General features: G+C 49.1%; 1 protein-coding gene across 2 annotated transcripts in view; it reads left to right on the plus strand.

Moving 5' to 3' along the window:
* Positions 1-1,394: 1,394 nt before the first annotated feature.
* INPP1 (inositol polyphosphate-1-phosphatase) overlaps positions 1,395-18,544 on the plus strand; it is a 44,414-nt gene continuing 27,264 nt past the window's right edge. For both annotated transcript variants that reach the window (XM_088464545.1, XM_088464546.1), the window contains exons 1-2: positions 1,395-1,621; positions 15,030-15,253. In XM_088464545.1, the coding sequence (XP_088320671.1) occupies positions 15,050-15,253 (204 nt within the window). In that variant the 5' untranslated portion in view covers positions 1,395-1,621; positions 15,030-15,049. The remainder of the gene's footprint in view (positions 1,622-15,029; positions 15,254-18,544) is intronic.

Here is an 18,544-nt window from a genome sequence, read left to right on the forward strand (position 1 = left end):
GAGGATCATCCAGTGACGTATGAGTCGGTCCGAACACATTTTACGTTCGCATCTGCTAATGTATGTACGCCCCAAAAACGCCTCGCCACGCCTGCGTTTTTCAATCTCCACCCCGTCAACACCCAAAAACGCCCTGTTCTGTCAATCACATTGGACATGTCACTTCCTGTACGCTATTTTACGAACGAGTCAAAAAAAGCTCGCAATCTGCCGTACGCACATGCGCAGTGTTACACCGACGCATGCGCGGTTAGTCAACATCGGAACGCAACGAGCGTACTGCTGTTAACGAGCGGCTCTGAATGAGTGCCAATATTAGAAGTCATTTTGACCTTTCCATATCATGACACAAGAAGCAGCACCACTGTCGCACGCAGTTGGCCGATGTTATGTCTGCGCATACGTCTGCGTTGCACCACGCATCGCCCCCCGTTTGTCTGTGAAGACCCTTACACACTACACGATATCTTTACAGATTTGGCCGATTCCAACACATCGGAACAACAAATCGTTAAAAATGTTGTGTGTATGCAGTACATTGTGTAGTGCGCGCTCCCGCGAGGCCGTCAGCCTCATCGCCTGATCTTATGTGCAGCATGTAAGTTCAGTCGTTGCGGCTGGTGATCCCATGCAGCGCTATGTGGGGGGGGGGCGCATATCAGGCACCAGATCGCCCCGTGTGTACAGACCGCCCAATATGATGGCCCGTCAGCGCTGCGATGGTCGGCGACATCTCTGGGTACGCACATCGTTTTAATGTGTACCCAGCTTGCTACTCAGAATCGGACGCACAGCCACTCGTACATTAGGCCGTGCTGAGACAGAGACACTGCACCTGCTGGCGCAAGATTCAATGGTGCGACCAGAGGCGTCTAAATACGCACATTGACGGAAAAGCACTGTCTTAAGGCGCTGCAAGTGTGTCTCGGTGGTTTATAAATCTGCCGTGGCATTAGCACGAAGGCGCAGGTGCCACTGCCACAAAACGTGCGGCCACGTCTGCGTTCGTCACTGAATGAGGCCAATACGGGGACAAGAATCAGGTTTGGAAATTGCTGTAAAATCTGTATGAGCTGGAGGCTGAGAGCCAGAACAAATGTTTAATTCCGCCCCCGGCTTGTCATGCCTGTAATTACAGGGTAGGATGGTGAATCCTACTGAAACTTGGCCAGAGGGAGTTTCCGAAACTGGAAATATTAGTTAATTGTTTTACTTCCAGAGACAGAGGAGAACCACAAACCAACCACAAAGAGCTGCACCTCTACCCCTGTGATACAGACAGACAATATATAGCTACACATGTATAGCCACGCCCCCAGAGGCCCCGCCCAGTCAGTGTCAGTGCTGTCAGTGTCTCATCACAAGGAGGAGTCACTGATACATTGTGTCACACCAGCAGCCAGAGGAAGGAGTCACAGTGTTTCCTGCAGGGTCTCGCAGTCTCTGTTACACACAACCCCCCACTGAGATCAGCATGAAGATCCCTGTCACATGAACGTGCAGTAAGCCCACTGGTGACTATTCCACAGTAACCAGTCCTGTGACTGCTGGGCAGGGGGGGCTGCAATCTGCCATATACCACTCAGGAAGCCACAGGAGGGGGCACATTCCGGGCTACAAGGTACGGTGTTGAGATTTATTCCTATTAATGATGTAGTAAAGCCTGTAGTGCTGTATCATTGTCACCTTCTCATACTGTATACAGCCCTTCAGCTCATAATGGGCATATACAGGATTAGAAACACTAAAAGGACCCCAAAAACAGGGAAAGCCCCATACAGTATATCCGTGTGACTTTCATGTGCTAAACACAGTACAGAGATGTCACACAGGGGTTTCCTGTGCAATTATCAAGAGGGTATTTACCTACTCAGATTATTATTATTATTATTATTATTATTATTATTATTATGTTATTGTTGTCTTTATTTTGATGTTTGTAAATAGTGTTTTATGTTGTGCAAAGATTATTTGAGAAACACCAGACGTTCGGCCTAACTGCAGCTAAAAATAGATGCCACTGTCTTAATTATTAATTGCTTGGTTGCATTTGGATGTCTGTCGTCTTGTGTTGACCGTGTAACATACCATGGGCTCAATCCAGTTAGCCGTGACGATCTTGCGGGTGCTAGTCATAGCCGCACTTTACGGCAGCCCGAACTCGCACAAAAGTGCTCGCAGCCCCATAGGGCTCTGAGCAAAATGGTGAGAATTCGGGCTCGGAGAGGGCTGCGAGATGCGGTGCCGTTGCCGGCGTTTTAACGCTGTGGCAACGGTAACTCGCACCCTTCGCAGACAATCGGATTGACCCCCGTGAATCTGATTCAGAGATGCACACGATGTCGATGTCAGACACAATGATTGATTTTTTGACTACGGCGCATGCGGCAAAGCTGCACTGCGCACGCCCACCAATGGATTTGAGATGGCAGATACAGTGAGGATTTGTTCGCAAAGTGAGTGGCAGGTAGTCAGCGTTTGGGGAAAGTTACGGGGGATGGCTAGAGAAACGCGGGAGCGTAGGGACCATTTTCTGCGCGTGTCCTAGTGAGATTCTACGTATTCGTACGCAGCCGTAGTAGCGTCTTTGGTGAGGTGCTCATTCTGAGACAGCAATAGTCCTGATCAGAGGTTCACTGTACGACCGATGTTTCCGCATTTGATGTGAGACGCCATCGGTGGGAGTCTCTGTGCACAATACATCAGCAAAAATCATTCGCATAGTTTGTAGATCGTAGTCATGACAGGATTTGTGCGCACCTCCGAACCAGGCCCCACGTCCGGTTAATATATGCAGGACTTCAAACCAGCCCTGTTTGTTTCCCATCTGTAATCTAATACCCCTTTTCCACCCAAATTCCGGGTCTGACCCGGAGTTGGAACAGTGGACCTCATTCAGAGGCGGTCGCAAGAAGCGATCGCTCTCTATGAATGAGGGCGGGTGCTTCTTTTTTGTGTGTGTGTGACCTCTTGGTTGCAAGCTAAGCTGTGGGTTACCACCCACAGCTTAGCTAGCGACCAGGGTGATGGTCGCGATGGTCAAGACCATCGCAACCATCGGGGCTTGCGACCAGACCCTGAGGTTGGGTCTGGGCACTCGCAAGCCCCAGGGAGCTTTCTGCTCTGATCGAGCAGGAAGCTCCCCACTGATATCACTGATGATGTCAGTGTGGCCGTCCACAAAACGGTAGGCGTTCCTTAAGGAACGCCTCCGTTTTGGAAACCACCCCCCTGGCCCGTCTACAAAACGGGGTGAGCTGTTGATCAACATCGACAGCCGCCCCTTTTATAGCGAGCTCATGAGCAAGAGAGAGTTTCTCTCTCGCTCCGGGGCTTGCGCACGCGCAGTGTGGCCACCGTGCATGCGCAGGGCTACCCATCGACCCGGTTGCGAGCACATCGGTGCTTGCGACCGGGTCTGAATGACCCCCAGAGTTCCTATCCGGAACAGACCTAGAATTTAGCCGGCGCCGACTTGGGTTCTTCCCAAGTCGGCGCCACTCACACCGGAGTCGGGTCTGCATAGACCCGGCTTTCCCGGCGTGAAAGTGGACGCTTGGAGATGATGTAATCTGCAAGCGCCACTGAAGCCGGACCAATCGGCCGCCTTGCAGCGCACTCCAGGTCATCGTGACCCGGAGTGCACTGTTCTCACAGCAGGGTTTCACGGGCTACGCCAGTGTTAAACCCTGCTATTTACCTGGGTGGATTGCCGGGTCACTCGACCCGGCGATCCAACCCTCACCCCTTTTACACCAGGGAGCTGCCCGGGTTAACCCTGCAATAACCCGGGTTTTAGCTTCGGTGTAAAAGGGGTATTACCAACACATCAGAACGACAAATCATTAAAAATGTGTAGTGTGTATGCAGTACATTGTGTAGGGCTCGCTCCCATGGGCCGTCAGTCTCATCGGGGGGGGCGCATATCGGGCACCAAATCGACCAGTGTGTACGGACCACATGATATGTCGGCCCGTCTGGGATCTTCGTTGACATCGCTGGGTACACACATCGTTTAGTGTGTACCCAGTTTTAGATGCCCTCTTAGGATGCTGCTAAAGTAGTGTGACTCTGTTTACTGGAATAGGATTCTAGAGGCAAAACACAGCGAATACATTATAACTTCAAGATGGCAGCAGGTGGAGTGTGTGGAAACTTTGCTGGGATCGGTGCATATAGTGTGAGAGAGGTGCAGGAATGTGCTTCCTGTTAGGGATGGACATTTGTGCTCAGTGCTTCTCTGCCAATGGCCGTATTTATACCTCAGTGTGAGAGAGGTGCAGGAATGTGCTTCCTGTTAGGGATGGACATTGGTGCTCAATGCTTCTCTGCCAATGGCCATATTTATACCTCAGTGTGAGAGAGGTGCAGGAATGTGCTTCCTGTTAGGGATGGACATTGGTGCTCAATGCTTCTCTGCCAATGGCCGTATTTATACCTCAGTGTGAGAGAGGTGCAGGAATGTGCTTCCTGTTAGGGATGGACATTGGTGCTCAGTGCGTCTCTGCCATTGGCCGTATTTATACCTCAGTGTGAGAGAGGTGCAGGAATGCGCTTCCTGTTAGGGATGGACATTGGTGCTCAGTGCTTCTCTGCCACTGGCCGTATTTATACCTCAGTGTGAGAGAGGTGCCGGAATGCGCTTCCTGTTAGGGATGGACATTGGTGCTCAATGCTTCTCTGCCAATGGCCATATTTATACCTCAGTGTGAGAGAGGTGCAGGAATGTGCTTCCTGTTAGGGATGGACATTTGTGCTCAGTGCTTCTCTGCCATTGGCCGTATTTATACCTCAGTGTGAGAGAGGTGCAGGAATGTGCTTCCTGTTAGGGATGGACATTGGTGCTCAATGCTTCCTTGCCATTGGCCGTATTTATACCTCAGTGTGAGAGAGGTGCAGGAATGTGCTTCCTGTTAGGGATGGACATTGGTGCTCAATGCTTCTCTGCCAATGGCCGTATTTATACCTCAGTGTGAGAGAGGTGCAGGAATGTGCTTCCTGTTAGGGATGGACATTGGTGCTCAATGCTTCTCTGCCAATGGCCGTATTTATACCTCAGTGTGAGAGAGGTGCAGGAATGTGCTTCCTGTTAGGGATGGATATTGGTGCTCAATGCTTCTCTGCCAATGGCCGTATTTATACCTCAGTGCGAGAGAGGTGCAGGAATGTGCTTCCTGTTAGGGATGGACATTGGTGCTCAATGCTTCTCTGCCAATGGCCGTATTTATACCTCAGTGCGAGAGAGGTGCAGGAATGTGCTACCTGTTAGGGATGGACATTGGTGCTCAGTGCTTCTCTGCCAATGGCCGTATTTATACCTCAGTGTGAGAGAGGTGCAGGAATGTGCTTCCTGTTAGGGATGGACATTGGTGCTTAATGCTTCTCTGCCAATGGCAGTAATTATACCTCAGGGTGAGAGAGGTGCAGGAATGTGCTTCCTGTTAGGGATGGACATTGGTGCTCAGTGCTTCTCTGCCAATGGCCGTATTTATACCTCAGTGTGAGAGAGGTGCAGGAATGCGCTTCCTGTTAGGGATGGACATTGGTGCTCAGTGCTTCTCTGCCAATGGCCGTATTTATACCTCAGTGTGAGAGAGGTGCCGGAATGTGCTTCCTGTTAGGGATGGACATTGGTGCTCAGTGCTTCTCTGCCAATGGCCGTATTTATACCTCAGTGTGAGAGAGGTGCAGGAATGTGCTTCCTGTTAGGGATGGACATTGGCGCTCAGTGCTTCTCTGCCAATGGCCGTATTTATACCTCAGTGTGAGAGAGGTGCAGGAATGTGCTTCCTGTTAGGGATGGACATTGGTGCTTAATGCTTCTCTGCCAATGGCAGTAATTATACCTCAGGGTGAGAGAGGTGCAGGAATGTGCTTCCTGTTAGGGATGGACATTGGTGCTCAGTGCTTCTCTGCCAATGGCCGTATTTATACCTCAGTGTGAGAGAGGTGCAGGAATGTGCTTCCTGTTAGGGATGGACATTGGTGCTCAGTGCTTCTCTGCCAATGGCAGTATTTATACCTTTCCAATGACTGCGCCCACCACCAGCGAATGGTGTGGAAGCGACGGCCAAATGGTGTAAAAATGCAGCTGAATTCAGCAGTTTAACATCAAGGCTGCCCACTGCTCGCTCTTGCTCATGCGTGAATCATAGCAATGGTTTCTCATCCAATTCCTTAGATGCGATAGTTAATTACTATCATAGCGCTAGATTCGATGGTGGTTGCCCTTCCACCACTAGCGTATTAATGTATGGGCACACTGGGCAGCTGCCCAGGACCCCGCGATTCTAGGGGAGGGGACTTTAAGAAAGGACGGGCAAGGTCGGGGTGTCTCTGGAGCTTCTTGGGAGGCAGGTAGAGAATGCAGCCCAATATCATAATCATATGAACACACAGAATATATTCAATGTAATCATTATATCCTGCTGCCATATAGATAGAATAAACATTTATAGCAGTGGTTCCAAACAAAATTAAGAAATTCAGAAAAAATTAAATGAAGTAAATTGTGCTTATATGTCACCCTTTAGGGTCAGTCTTTTTTTTTTTGAATGGCGGCAATTAGCACTTGTTTTGCCTATCACACTGACTAAAAATAATTTATTTGGTACTGAACCACTAACCCAGGGCACCCCTGCAAGTGCCTCTAGGCACCCCAGGGTGCCATGGCACTCAGTTTGGGAACCACTGATTTATAGTCATTCAGCTCTGGCACGGTGCTGTTATAGATGGTATATATATAAGCCCAACTTTTTCAGGGTCTTAACTAACCTGTAATTATGCACCTGTATCCGCAGTTATCCTGAGGACAGCCATATATAACTGCAGCCAGCCAGAGCCTACTACTAAATGTTTATTTTATCTATATGGCTGCAGGATAGAAGAATACAGTAAATACAGACTTTGTGTTTATATACCGTATGTATGATATATTATATAACAAAGCTTTGCTACATTCTGTACATGAAAAGAGTTTTAAGCCACAGCTACGAGTATTCTGATTGTATTTTATGCTGAATACAGGCTATATATATATATATATATATATATATAAAATATATTTCACCTTACATAAGCTTTTTTATTCACAATACTGCTGATCTTTGTTCATCCACATTTGTAGTGGCTAATCAGCCCCTTGTGCGCCAAAGTGCCTCATTCCAAACTATTCTAGAAATCAGGGCAGACGGTGTGAACTCTCCCTGTAGGCAGCACCGGGGTCATTACACTGTCCACAAACAGGAGAAGCTCAGGTGTCTACACACTATACGCAGAGAAAGCTGCCCGCTCGGCCACTTTGTGTGTAATCCTCAATCAGAGCGGCCGGGGAGCATCTTCCTCTGCCTGTCTCTCAGCCGGCTGCCCCATGTACTGAGCGAGCGGCCGCACACTCCATGCTATATTACACACAATCAGAGCGGCCGCACACTCCATGCTGGATCACACACAATCAGAGCGGCCGCACACTCCATGCTGGATCACACACAATCAGAGCGGCCGGGGAGCATCTTCCTCTGCCTGTCTCTCAGCCGGCTGCCCCGTGCACTGAGCGAGCGGCCGCACACTCCATGCTGGATCACACACAATCAGAGCGGCCGCACACTCCATGCTATATTACACACAATCAGAGTGGCCGGGGAGCATCTTCCTCTGCCTGCCTCTCAGCCGGCTGCCCCATGCACTGAGCGAGCGGCCGCACACTCCATGCTGGATCACACACAATCAGAGCGGCCAGGGAGCATCTTCCTCTGCCTGTCTCTCAGCCGGCTGCCCCGTCCACTGAGCGAGCGGCCGCACACTCCATGCTGGATCACACACAATCAGAGCGGCCGCACACTCCATGCTGGATCACACACAATCAGAGCGGCCGGGGAGCATCTTCCTCTGCCTGCCTCTCAGCCGGCTGCCCCATTCACTGAGCGAGCGGCCGCACACTCCATGCTGGATCACACACAATCAGAGCGGCCGGGGAGCATCTTCCTCTGCCTGTCTCTCAGCCGGCTGCCCCATTCACTGAGCGAGCGGCCGCACACTCCATGCTAATTTACACACAATCAGAGCGGCCGGGGAGCATCTCTACCTGTCTCCCAGCGTGCAGTCAGACATTGAATGGCTGTCAGCATGCTGATTGGTGGATGTCTGGAGCATGTGGGGAGACGGCGTGGGACCACAGGAGGTAAGTTATGAATTTTTTTTTAAAATTTTGGGACTGATTTTTTTGTGTGGAGGGGGGGTTGGATTGCCAGATCTAGGGTCTACTTGTATTAATTAGGGGGCATTTAGGCATCCAATATGGGGTCTGAATGTATTCATTGAGGAGAGAGGGCAGTGGGTGTCTGCTCTGGGGTCTGATTTTATTAATGGGGGAGGGGGGATCAGTGGGTGTCCAATCTGGGGTCTGATTTTTTTTACGGGGGAGGGGGCAGTGGGTGTCTGATCTCAGGGGCCCGAGTACATTGCTTTGCCAGGGGCCTGCAATGCTGTTAAGATGGCTCAGTCGTCCACCATTCTCTGGCGGGCTTCCTGTGTCCATCGTTACTTCCTGTATCACCCAGGTACCAATTCTAGACTTTGGGTTGGAGGACAAGATAATTGCATGAGTTTCATTTCATGTTATACTGGCGGGATTCCCAGATTAGTGGCTCGTTCCACCCACATAGTTATTTTCTTTATACATGTCACGACTGAGTCGGTAAATGGGTCTTTTGTACAATAAGTGGCAGATTTATCAAACAGGTAACAGGCAAGTGGCGGTGTTGTTCAAAGCAACCAATCAGATTATAGTTATAATTTTATCTATTGCATTCCAGAAAATGATAGGCAGAAGCTGATTGGTTGCTATGTCCAGCACCTCCCACTTGTCTGAAACATCTACCTCATTCGATGCAGATTTACTGGCCTCACGAGCTGGCAGGAGGTGGCCATTCTGAGTAAGCTTTGGACGCAGGCATCAGATCCTGAACGGAGGCGTCTTTTTCCTTCAGACACCTCCTGCAGCATTAGCATATATCTTACCAATTACCAATGTGACCATGGAATGAAGACAGTCGGATGTCCCATCACTTTTTTTAACATATTGGGAGGAAATGGAAAACTTAATTAACGAGGGGGGTTTGTCCACAATTCATAATAGACAGACCTTAAAGTCACAATTTTCCATCATCCAGCCTCTGCATTTCCATCCGGGCCGGTGAATCCCTTTAGCAGTGTCTGTACCTATATATGTAAGAGTGGAACAGATAGGCTCATGCACCCCTAAATGTATTGCACCAGCATCACGTGTGCGTTTCAGGTGAAAATTTAAAGCGGCACTAACATTAAGTTCACAGCTCGGTGTGCTTTACAATTAATGTTAGTGCCACTTTAAATTTTCACCTGAAACCCGCCGCTTCACAAATATAGGCCCTGGTTGGTTTAGATCAGTGATTCCCACAGTAGGTGGTACCACCCCCAGCGGTGTCATCTCTTCCGAGTTCCTGACCCGGCTGATGTCCAGATGTGTCCACATGCATCTATCCTCCGTGCGCTACAAGTCGTGATTCACATAACGCGGGAGCTAGGTGTCACTTGGTAGCGCCGAGCATATTTCCGTACGACTTTTTACCTTCAAATGCGTCTTATTCGCACAGTGATGCGATTAGGAAGCACAATCTTCTGCTGATTAAAATGATATGCGGCATGCCTATATTCTGTGTGCGTCTGCGGGTGTATCTGTATATGAAATGCTATGTTACAGTGTCATGGGATGTGACACTGTAATGTAGCGTTTTGAATGCAGATGCACCCGCAGACGCACACAGAACATAGACATGCCGCATATCATTTTAATCAGCAGAAGCTTGTGCGTCCGATTCGCATCACTCTTAGAGTAGAAGTATCTCTCTGCATTATAAGACAGTATAACTCTTGTTGCATTTATTGGTGCTAACATGTTTTTTCATGGTTCAGCCATATTAATAATAAAATAAATACATGCGTGGAGATAATTTGAGGCTGGTAGAGGAGCTTTATTTTTGTCACTGTAATTATAGTGAGATCATGGAAAATACTTGTGCGTTCTGTGATTCAGTGGCTCCTTTTTTTAGATGTGGCTCACACAGTATATTCACAGTGGTTGACTTGGAAATGAAAGGTTTGGTGAGTTATTCTTGGGAAATGATATATGTTTTTTTTCCATGTGTTATGAATAAATTCTTGTCATATGTTCTCACTGAGGATAGAAAACTTTCTCTACAGGTCTAAACCTTCAGATGCAAAATATTTCTATCATTAGTGCTGTGTAACCATGGGGTCTATTTACTAAGCCTTGGATGCAGATAAAGTACCAGCTCCTAACTGCCATGTCACAGGCTGTGTTTGAAAAATGACAGTTAGGAGCTGATTGGCTGGTACTTTATCTTCGTCCACTTTATCTCTCTCCAGTCTGTTCGGGAGTTGGATCCCCCGGAGGATTGGACATGTGTGTAATCAGCTTAAGCGAAACCCAGTGTAATGCTGAGTATTACCGGGGCTCTCCTGGTACCCCGGCCGCTGCGTATCAGGGATTTACTGTAATACATATTGCTAATATGGCTCCTAAGTAATAAATAACGCCTAGATCCCCCAGTACTAAATAATTCTTTAATTTTGTCCCCGTTTATTAACTTAATAATGCATAGAGCCCCCATTTATAAAATACGTAAACCACCCTTTAGTAAATGCCCCCCCCCCAGAAGATGCAGGAAGAGGAGATGAAAACGATGCCGGTAACTAATGGTAAATAACCTATTGGGCCACGCTCACCATTTGTAGTACTCGTTACTTGTACTCTTTATGAGCAGACGGGGACAAAGTTATTTTTGTTTAAAAAAATTGCGTCCGAAATTCTATATATTACTTTCCTATCTGTTTATTAAAGGGCCACCACCAGTCTCTCACCGGCGATAACGTCCAAGTCTATATAACAAGGGTCGCACAATAAATCTCAGGATGGAGATGACAGACTATATAAAAATGACTTTGTTGTTTAAACTTGGGTTATAAAATAGCACAGGGAGCAGAGGGCCTAATTCTGCGCACTGCTGAACGCAGATTCCCGATGTTCGGGAATCTGCGCAGGTGCCAGGCGACCCATTCTGCGCATGTGTGAGCCTGCACGTAAACTGTCAGCAGACGGTCAGTGATTGACAGTCTGCTGCCGTTTGGGGGCGGCGATGGCCTCAGTTTCCTGAAACGGCGGCGTGTCGCCACCGTTGGGGGGGGGGGGGGGGAGGGAAGAGGCCAGGATCTCCCTTGGCTGACGGAGATTTCTGGCTTCTTCCACGCAGCTGTGACGGCCGGCTGCGGGACCCCATGGGTCACCCTAGCCGGCCGATGGTCCGCAGAGTATTTAATACTGTATTGGACAACGCAGCCCGGATACGTAATGCACCAGGAGGCGTGATACCCCCTCCTTACCATATCAGCACGGACGGAATAGCTAAGCTGCTTGCGAGTTCAGGCCCTGAGATATGATCTTATACCCTTTATGCAAAAGCCACAAGCCCCATTGGCCAAATCTATACCCATCTCCAGCGCATAAGTCTGAAATTTTAGGCGTCACTTCACATTATCACATTATCATTTACCATAAGAACTCCACTGAGGTAGTGTAAACAGTGGAAAGTAATATATGGAATCTGAATGAAATTTTTGGATATTGTTTAATGTAAATTGAAATCCATAATCGTGTACCTATATACTGTTCCACAGCAAACTACTTTGATTAATCAAATGTTTCACTGTAGTTGTTGTTGTTTCTCTGAAAATAGACTGTAAAAACATGTAAAACTAAATATTTGCAAAACAAATGTGAGTAACCTCTGCTCAACCGTAGCCTAATATTACCAGGGGAGAGAAATAGTCCTAAACTGGATTTCAGTGCCCCTACATAGAAGGCTTTTGTCACATGAGCTAAAGAATGCCAGAAATATACATATAACCTCTGCCTTTACTGGCCATTCAAATTAATATACATTTATTGCATACTGTATACTGTATTTTTTTGCCTATACAATTCTGGTGTCTTGTCGCTTATTTGACAATAGCTGTTGACATTTTCCTGGGATCCTCCCTAGTGCACGATACCCCCTGCGATTAGCAGCTATGGTAAAATAATTTGCTGATTTACTGCGCCTATGATAAGTGTGGGGATTGGAAAATGTGTACTAATAATATATATTAGGTGCTTCAAATACACACAGCAGCTCGACGCCACTGTCAAGGTCACCGGCAAGCTAATACAATCTGAAGGAAAAGAGAATAGAGGTTAAAAACGCAGAGCGGACACCTGTAAAACAAATATCTTCTCGATCTCAACTTATAATTAATACAAAAATGATTCTAAAAATCATTTTTCATTCGATTGGAACGACCGATAGTGTAATAAGTGCCGTGTGTGAGCATGATTACGATGCCAAAGCGCGATCCCGCTGTCGTTGGTCATGGACGCTGATCAATTAAACCTGCAGAAAGATATCGGCCTATCTTTCACAATTTGGCACACATCGTTTCCTGTGTATGAACGATGCGATGGACGATTTGTCGTCACTGATCCTGGCCACTCCCCCCCCCTCCATTTTGTGCCAGACGACGAGGACGACAGAGAGAGCTGCAGTGTGCATCGTCTGGGGAGAAACGATAGATCATGAACAATTTGCAATTGTTACCGACCCATCTATATTGTTTGGTCGTTTGTACAATCGTTCCATTTGTAGGCACGATATTGTTTGTTCAGGATTTCGAGGGAAAGGGGGCCTTTACTCTTGGCCTCAGTGGATTTTTGAAACATAAACCATATTTACATTTTTTTCTTCTTATTTGTCTGTTTATATCAACAACATGTTGATAATGGTAGTCTACAAAAAAAAATAGTTGATAAAGTTTAAAAATAACTTTTTAACATTCAAAATATTTTTGTACATTAGCCAATGTTTTATTTTCTGCACACGTATAAAGGGATGGAAAGAGGCACACATGGTAGACGGAGAGAGAGGCTGGCACAGAAAGGGGAGGGATGGGGAGAGACGCTAGCACAGGGGAAAGGGAGAAACTGGCATAGAGAGGGTAGAGCGAGAAAGGATGGGGAAGAGATGAGGGCAGAAAGACTAGCATAGAGAGGGAGAGAGACTAGCATAGAGGGGGAGGACAGACTAGCATAGAGAGGGAGGAGAGTGACTAGCATAGAGAGGGGGAGAGACTAGCATAGAGGGTGGGGGGGGAGACTAGCATAGAGGGTGGGGGGGAGAGATTAGCATAGAGAGGGGGAGAGACTAGTGTAGAGAGGGAGGGGAGAGACTAGCATAGAGGGCGGGGGGGAGAGACTAGCATAGAGAGGGGGAGAGACTAGCATAGAGGAGGGGGAGAGACTAGCATAGAGGGAATAGAGACTAGCATAGAGGGGAGGAGAGACTAGTGTAGAGAGGGAGGGGAGAGACTAGCATAGAGGAGGGGGAGGGACTAGCATAGAGAGGGGGAGAGACTAGCAAAGAGGGGGAGAGACTAGCAAAGAGGGGGAGAGACTAGCATAGAGGGGGGAGAGACTAGCATAGAGGGGGAGAGAGACTAGCATAGAGGGGGGAAGAGACTAGTGTAGAGAGGGAGGGGAGAGACTAGCATAGAGAGGGGGAGAGACTAGCATAGAGAGGGGGAGAGACTAGCATAGAGAGGGGGAGAGACTAGCATAGAGAGGGGGAGAGACTAGCATAGAGAGGGAGAGAGACTAGCATAGAGAGGGGGAGGGACTAGCATAGAGGGGGGGAGGGACTAGCATAGAGAGGGGGAGAGACTAGCATAGAGAGGGGGAGACACTAGCATAGAGAGGGGGACATACTAGCATAGAGGGGGGGAGGGACTAGCATAGAGAGGGGGAGAGACTAGCATAGAGGGGGGGAGACTAGCATAGAGAGGGGGAGAGACTAGCATAGAGAGGGGGAGAGACTAGCATAGAGAGGGAGAGAGACTAGCAAAGAGAGGGAGAGAGACTAGCATAGAGCGGGAGAGAGACTAGCATAGAGCGGGAGAGAGACTAGCATAGAGCATGGGAGAGACTAGCATAGAGAGGGAGAGAGACTAGCAAAGAGAGGGAGAGAGACTAGCATAGAGCGGGAGAGAGACTAGCATAGAGCATGGGAGAGACTAGCATAGAGCGGGGGAGAGACTAGCATAGAGCGGGGGAGAGACTAGCATAGAGCGGGGTAGAGACTAGCATAGAGAGGGGGAGAGACTAGCATAGAGAGGGGGAGAGACTAGCATAGAGAGGGGGAGAGACTAGCATAGAGCGGGAGAGAGACTAGCATAGAGCATGGGAGAGACTAGCATAGAGCGGGGGAGAGACTAGCATAGAGCGGGAGAGAGACTAGCATAGAGCGGGAGAGAGACTAGCATAGAGAGGGGGAGAGACTAACATAGAGAGGGGGAGAGACTAGCATAGAGAGGGAGAGAGACTAGCATAGACAGGGGAGAGACTAGCATAGAGCGGGGAGAGGCTAGCATAGAGCGGGGGAGAGACTAGCATAGACGTGGGAAAGGGAGAGGTTGGCACAGATGGGAAGGGAGATACTGGAATAGAGAATGGAGAGGGAGAAAGGATGAGATAGAGGTGGGATAGAAAATCTGGCACAGACAGAAAGGGGAGAGACTGGCATGGAGAGGGGGGATAGAAAGGCTGGCACAGACAGAAAGGGGAGAGACTGGCATGGAGAGGGGGGTAGGCACTGACTGGAAGGGGAGTGGCTAGTATAGAGTGGAGGAGAGACTGGTATAGAGAGTGACACTAGCACAAAACGGGGAGGGGGAGCGCAGAGGCTGGCAGAGATGGGAAGAGAGATAATGGGATAGAACGGTAGAAAGGTTGGCACTGACAGGAAGTGGGGTGGTGCTGGCACAGATGGGGAGGGGGAGAAAAGCTGTCACATAACCAGTTTTCAATTGAGGTTTTAAATTAAAACAATTGTCCTTGTGAGTCACCTTGGGTGGTAATGATCTTTCCTCTTTGTTGCACATTACAGGTTACAGTAGAGACTGAAGTATGTCCGAGATCCTCCACGAGCTGTTACGTGTTTCGGAGAAGGCCGCGTGTATAGCGCGAGCATGCCGCCAGGAAGAGACCCTTTTCCAGCTCCTAATTGAAGAAAAAAAAGAAGATGAAAAAAATAAAAAGTTTCTCACCGACTTCAAAACTCTGGCGGACGTTTTAGTCCAGGAAGTGATAAAACACGACCTTGGGAAAAAGGTAACGAGTATCAAAGAGATACTGTCCATGTCCAAGGATGGATGGTGATTACATCCCTCCTGGGAAAAGTTTCGCTCATCCCCGTGCTGCACCCACGCTATTCACCGGTATTTCTTTTTCGGTAGCCAACTTTCTGCACATTAAATTTATGCCTTACCAGGATGATTATCTGTGGGGTCTTCCAAGTCACGCTACCTGGTACCAGTTTACTTCAGTGCCCTATAAATCATTGCCAGTCAGGTTTTATAGGTTTAGACAAGGGTTAAAGTGGGCAAGAACGGGGTGGAACTGAGTTCCGTCACCTCTAATGGTAGGTGGAACTAGTTCCCCCCCTCTGCCATGTCCCTGAATAGAAGTCCTACAGACAGAGTACCACTTTCTGGTGGCGACCGCTTCACCATCCTCGGTTTCCGGCTCCATGTTCCTCATCCTCGTCCGCGGCCTGCCCCTCCCTGTCACTCACTTTGTGGCCCTGCGTCCCGGTGGCTTCTTTTGCGGCACAGAGTATGTGACATCATGCCCTTAGTGCACTGAGGAGCCATGGAGAGGAGCAAGGGCCAGCGCAGGCACGAAGGTGAGCTACTGCTAGAGGGACATGGGAGGGATAAGCTGCTGGAGGTAGAGGAGACACAGGGGCGGGGAGCTGCTGCTAAATGGACCCGGGGGGGCATAAGCTGCTGGTGGGAGAGGAGCACAGGGGCGGGGAGCTACTGCTAGAGGGACCCGGGGGGCATAAGCTGCTGGTGGGAGAGGAGACACGGGCAGGGAGCTGCTGCTAGAGGGACCCGGGGGGGCATAAGCTGCTGGTCGGAGAGGAGACACGGGCAGGGAGCTGCTGCTAGAGGGACCCGGGGGGGCATAAGCTGCTGGTGGGAGAGGAGCACAGGGGCGGGGAGCTACTGCTAGAGGGACCCGGGGGGGCATAAGCTGCTGGTGGGAGAGGAGACACGGGCAGGGAGCTGCTGCTAGAGGGACCCGGGGGGGCATAAGCTGCTGGTCGGAGAGGAGACACGGGCAGGGAGCTGCTGCTAGAGGGACCCGGGGGGGCATAAGCTGCTGATGGGAGAGGAGACACAGGGGCAGGGAGCTGCTGGTGGGGGACACGGGCAGGGAACTGATGGTGAGGGACGCAGGGGCAGGGAGCTAATGGAAGGACACAAGGGGGTAAGTTGGAGAGACACGGGGGTGTTGGAGCGAAGACACGGGAATGGGGTGAGATGCAGGGGGCTGATGCTTGTGAAACACAGTAAGATGGTGCTGAAGAGACGGTGGGATAGAGAACTTTTTTTTTTCTTTAACGACCGAACATTGTAGACTCAACTAAAATGTATTTCACACTGTCATAGCCCCCAAAGCTCCCGGGGGCCTAGGCTGCCCCCGGCCATTCACTTTAAAGGTGTGTGTGTGTGTCTGTGTGTGTTCGTGTCTGTGTCTGTCTGTCTCTTTACATTGTTCTGGCCTCTCTGAGTATCTCCGCCTAATGTGTGGGGAGTGGGCGGCGGGGGAGGTGAGTTTCCACCACCTCTCTAGGAACAATAAAAGACAACAACAAAAAAACATTTGAAAGGCAGAAACCAATTAGCATTATAGCGCTTGAATCTGAGTAGAACGCAGCAGCCTCTATTGGCGGCCGCCGTTCTGTGAGTTTATGCAAATGGCGCTACAAACTCCTCCCCTGTGTACATCCGTGCGGCCGAATGTGCAAAGACTGAGACGCCCACACGCAGTAATACCGAATTGGTGCGTCTTTTACGCCACCATCGAAACTTTCACCAGCCCTATGGCTTCCGATGCCTGCGCTTGTGCATCTGGGAATGCAGCCATTTGTATAGACACGCCCGCGTCGCTCCCATAATACACCCACTAAACAGATAATTTTTGCATGGCATCGTCCCAGGAACGCCCGTCACTTTCCCCCTGCATTTCAGATCCTGCCCGTTTCAATCGCAACAGCGCCTTTTGCGTACGTTCAGTTTATCGTTTGAGCTTTTAGAAGTTTTTACGTATGCGCAGTTGCAAAACATGGATCAACTACGTCGTGATCGGCATTGCGTGCGGATTGCGTGTGACTTAAGATCAGGCCCATAGTCCGTGTACAAGGACGCCAAAACCTCTCTACCATAATGTGTATTTACCGATGTTAGGTGTTTATGATACAGTAGGTTGTTGTGTGTATTTAATAAATGTAATAGTGTTATTATATTTGTCTGTCTCCCACCTTATGTTTGATCGTTCTTCTTGGAATGTTGAATATGCAGAGAGCCGTCCTATAAAAGATATGCACATTCTCATAGTCTATAGATTGTAAGGGGTAAATTTACTAAAGTGAGCGTTTTTAGAAGTGAGTTTTAAAAGTGATGTTGCCCATAGCAACCAATCAGATTCTACTTAAGTTAACTAGCACCTTCTAGAAGATAATAGTTAGAATCTGATTGGTTTCTTTGGGCAACATCACTTTTAAAACTCTCACTTGAGTAAATTTACCCCTAAGCCTACGAGCAGGGCCCTCCTACCCCTATGTCTGTCTGTTATTCCCCAGTTTTGTTCTATTAATGTTGTTTCCAATTGTAAAGATCAATGTGATCTGCTGCGCTAGATAAGAAACTGTTAATATTAATAATAGTGTATAAAACCAGCATTATCCAACACAAACAAATAGTGGATCCCACTGTCTATAATACCTGAGCCAGAAACTGCTGCAAAGCGATCGTGCAATGGACTTACAGAAGGTAGCCGCCATTCCCTCATTGACCGTTATCGATCCATTCTATGGGGGGAATTTAAGGGCAAATCCGTTTGCCGAGTTGAATCTGCACGGCAACCGTTGCACCTCACGGCAACAGGATCTCGCACAAATGTGTTCGCTACCTCATAGGGTAGCGAGAACTTTTGTGCAAATGAGGCATTCGTCCAGCCACCAAAGGGTGCGAGATGGGCTGCCGTTGCCACGCAATTTGCACCCTTCGCCGACAATTGAATTCCCCCCCTATGACTGTACACTTAGGGCCTCATTCAGACCCGCTCGCAAGCGCTGAGCGCTCGCAAGCGGGTCGATGTTGAGGCCCTGCGCACGCGCAGTGGCCGCACTGCGCGTGCGCAAGCCCCGGAGCGAGAGAAAAATTCTCTCGCTCCGGGGCTCACTACAAGTAGGCGGGGTGGGGGGGGTGGCTAGCCAAACAGAGGCGTTCCCGGCCCCACTGACATCACTCGTGATGTCAGTGGTGAGCTTCCGGCTCTGTTAGAGCCGAAAGCTCACTGGGGCTTGCGGCAGACGAGACCCTACCACAAGGG

This window comes from Taudactylus pleione, unplaced genomic scaffold (genome assembly GCF_031769625.1).
Source record: "Taudactylus pleione unplaced genomic scaffold, aTauple2 ptg001683l, whole genome shotgun sequence".
Taxonomy (NCBI): domain Eukaryota; kingdom Metazoa; phylum Chordata; class Amphibia; order Anura; family Myobatrachidae; genus Taudactylus; species Taudactylus pleione.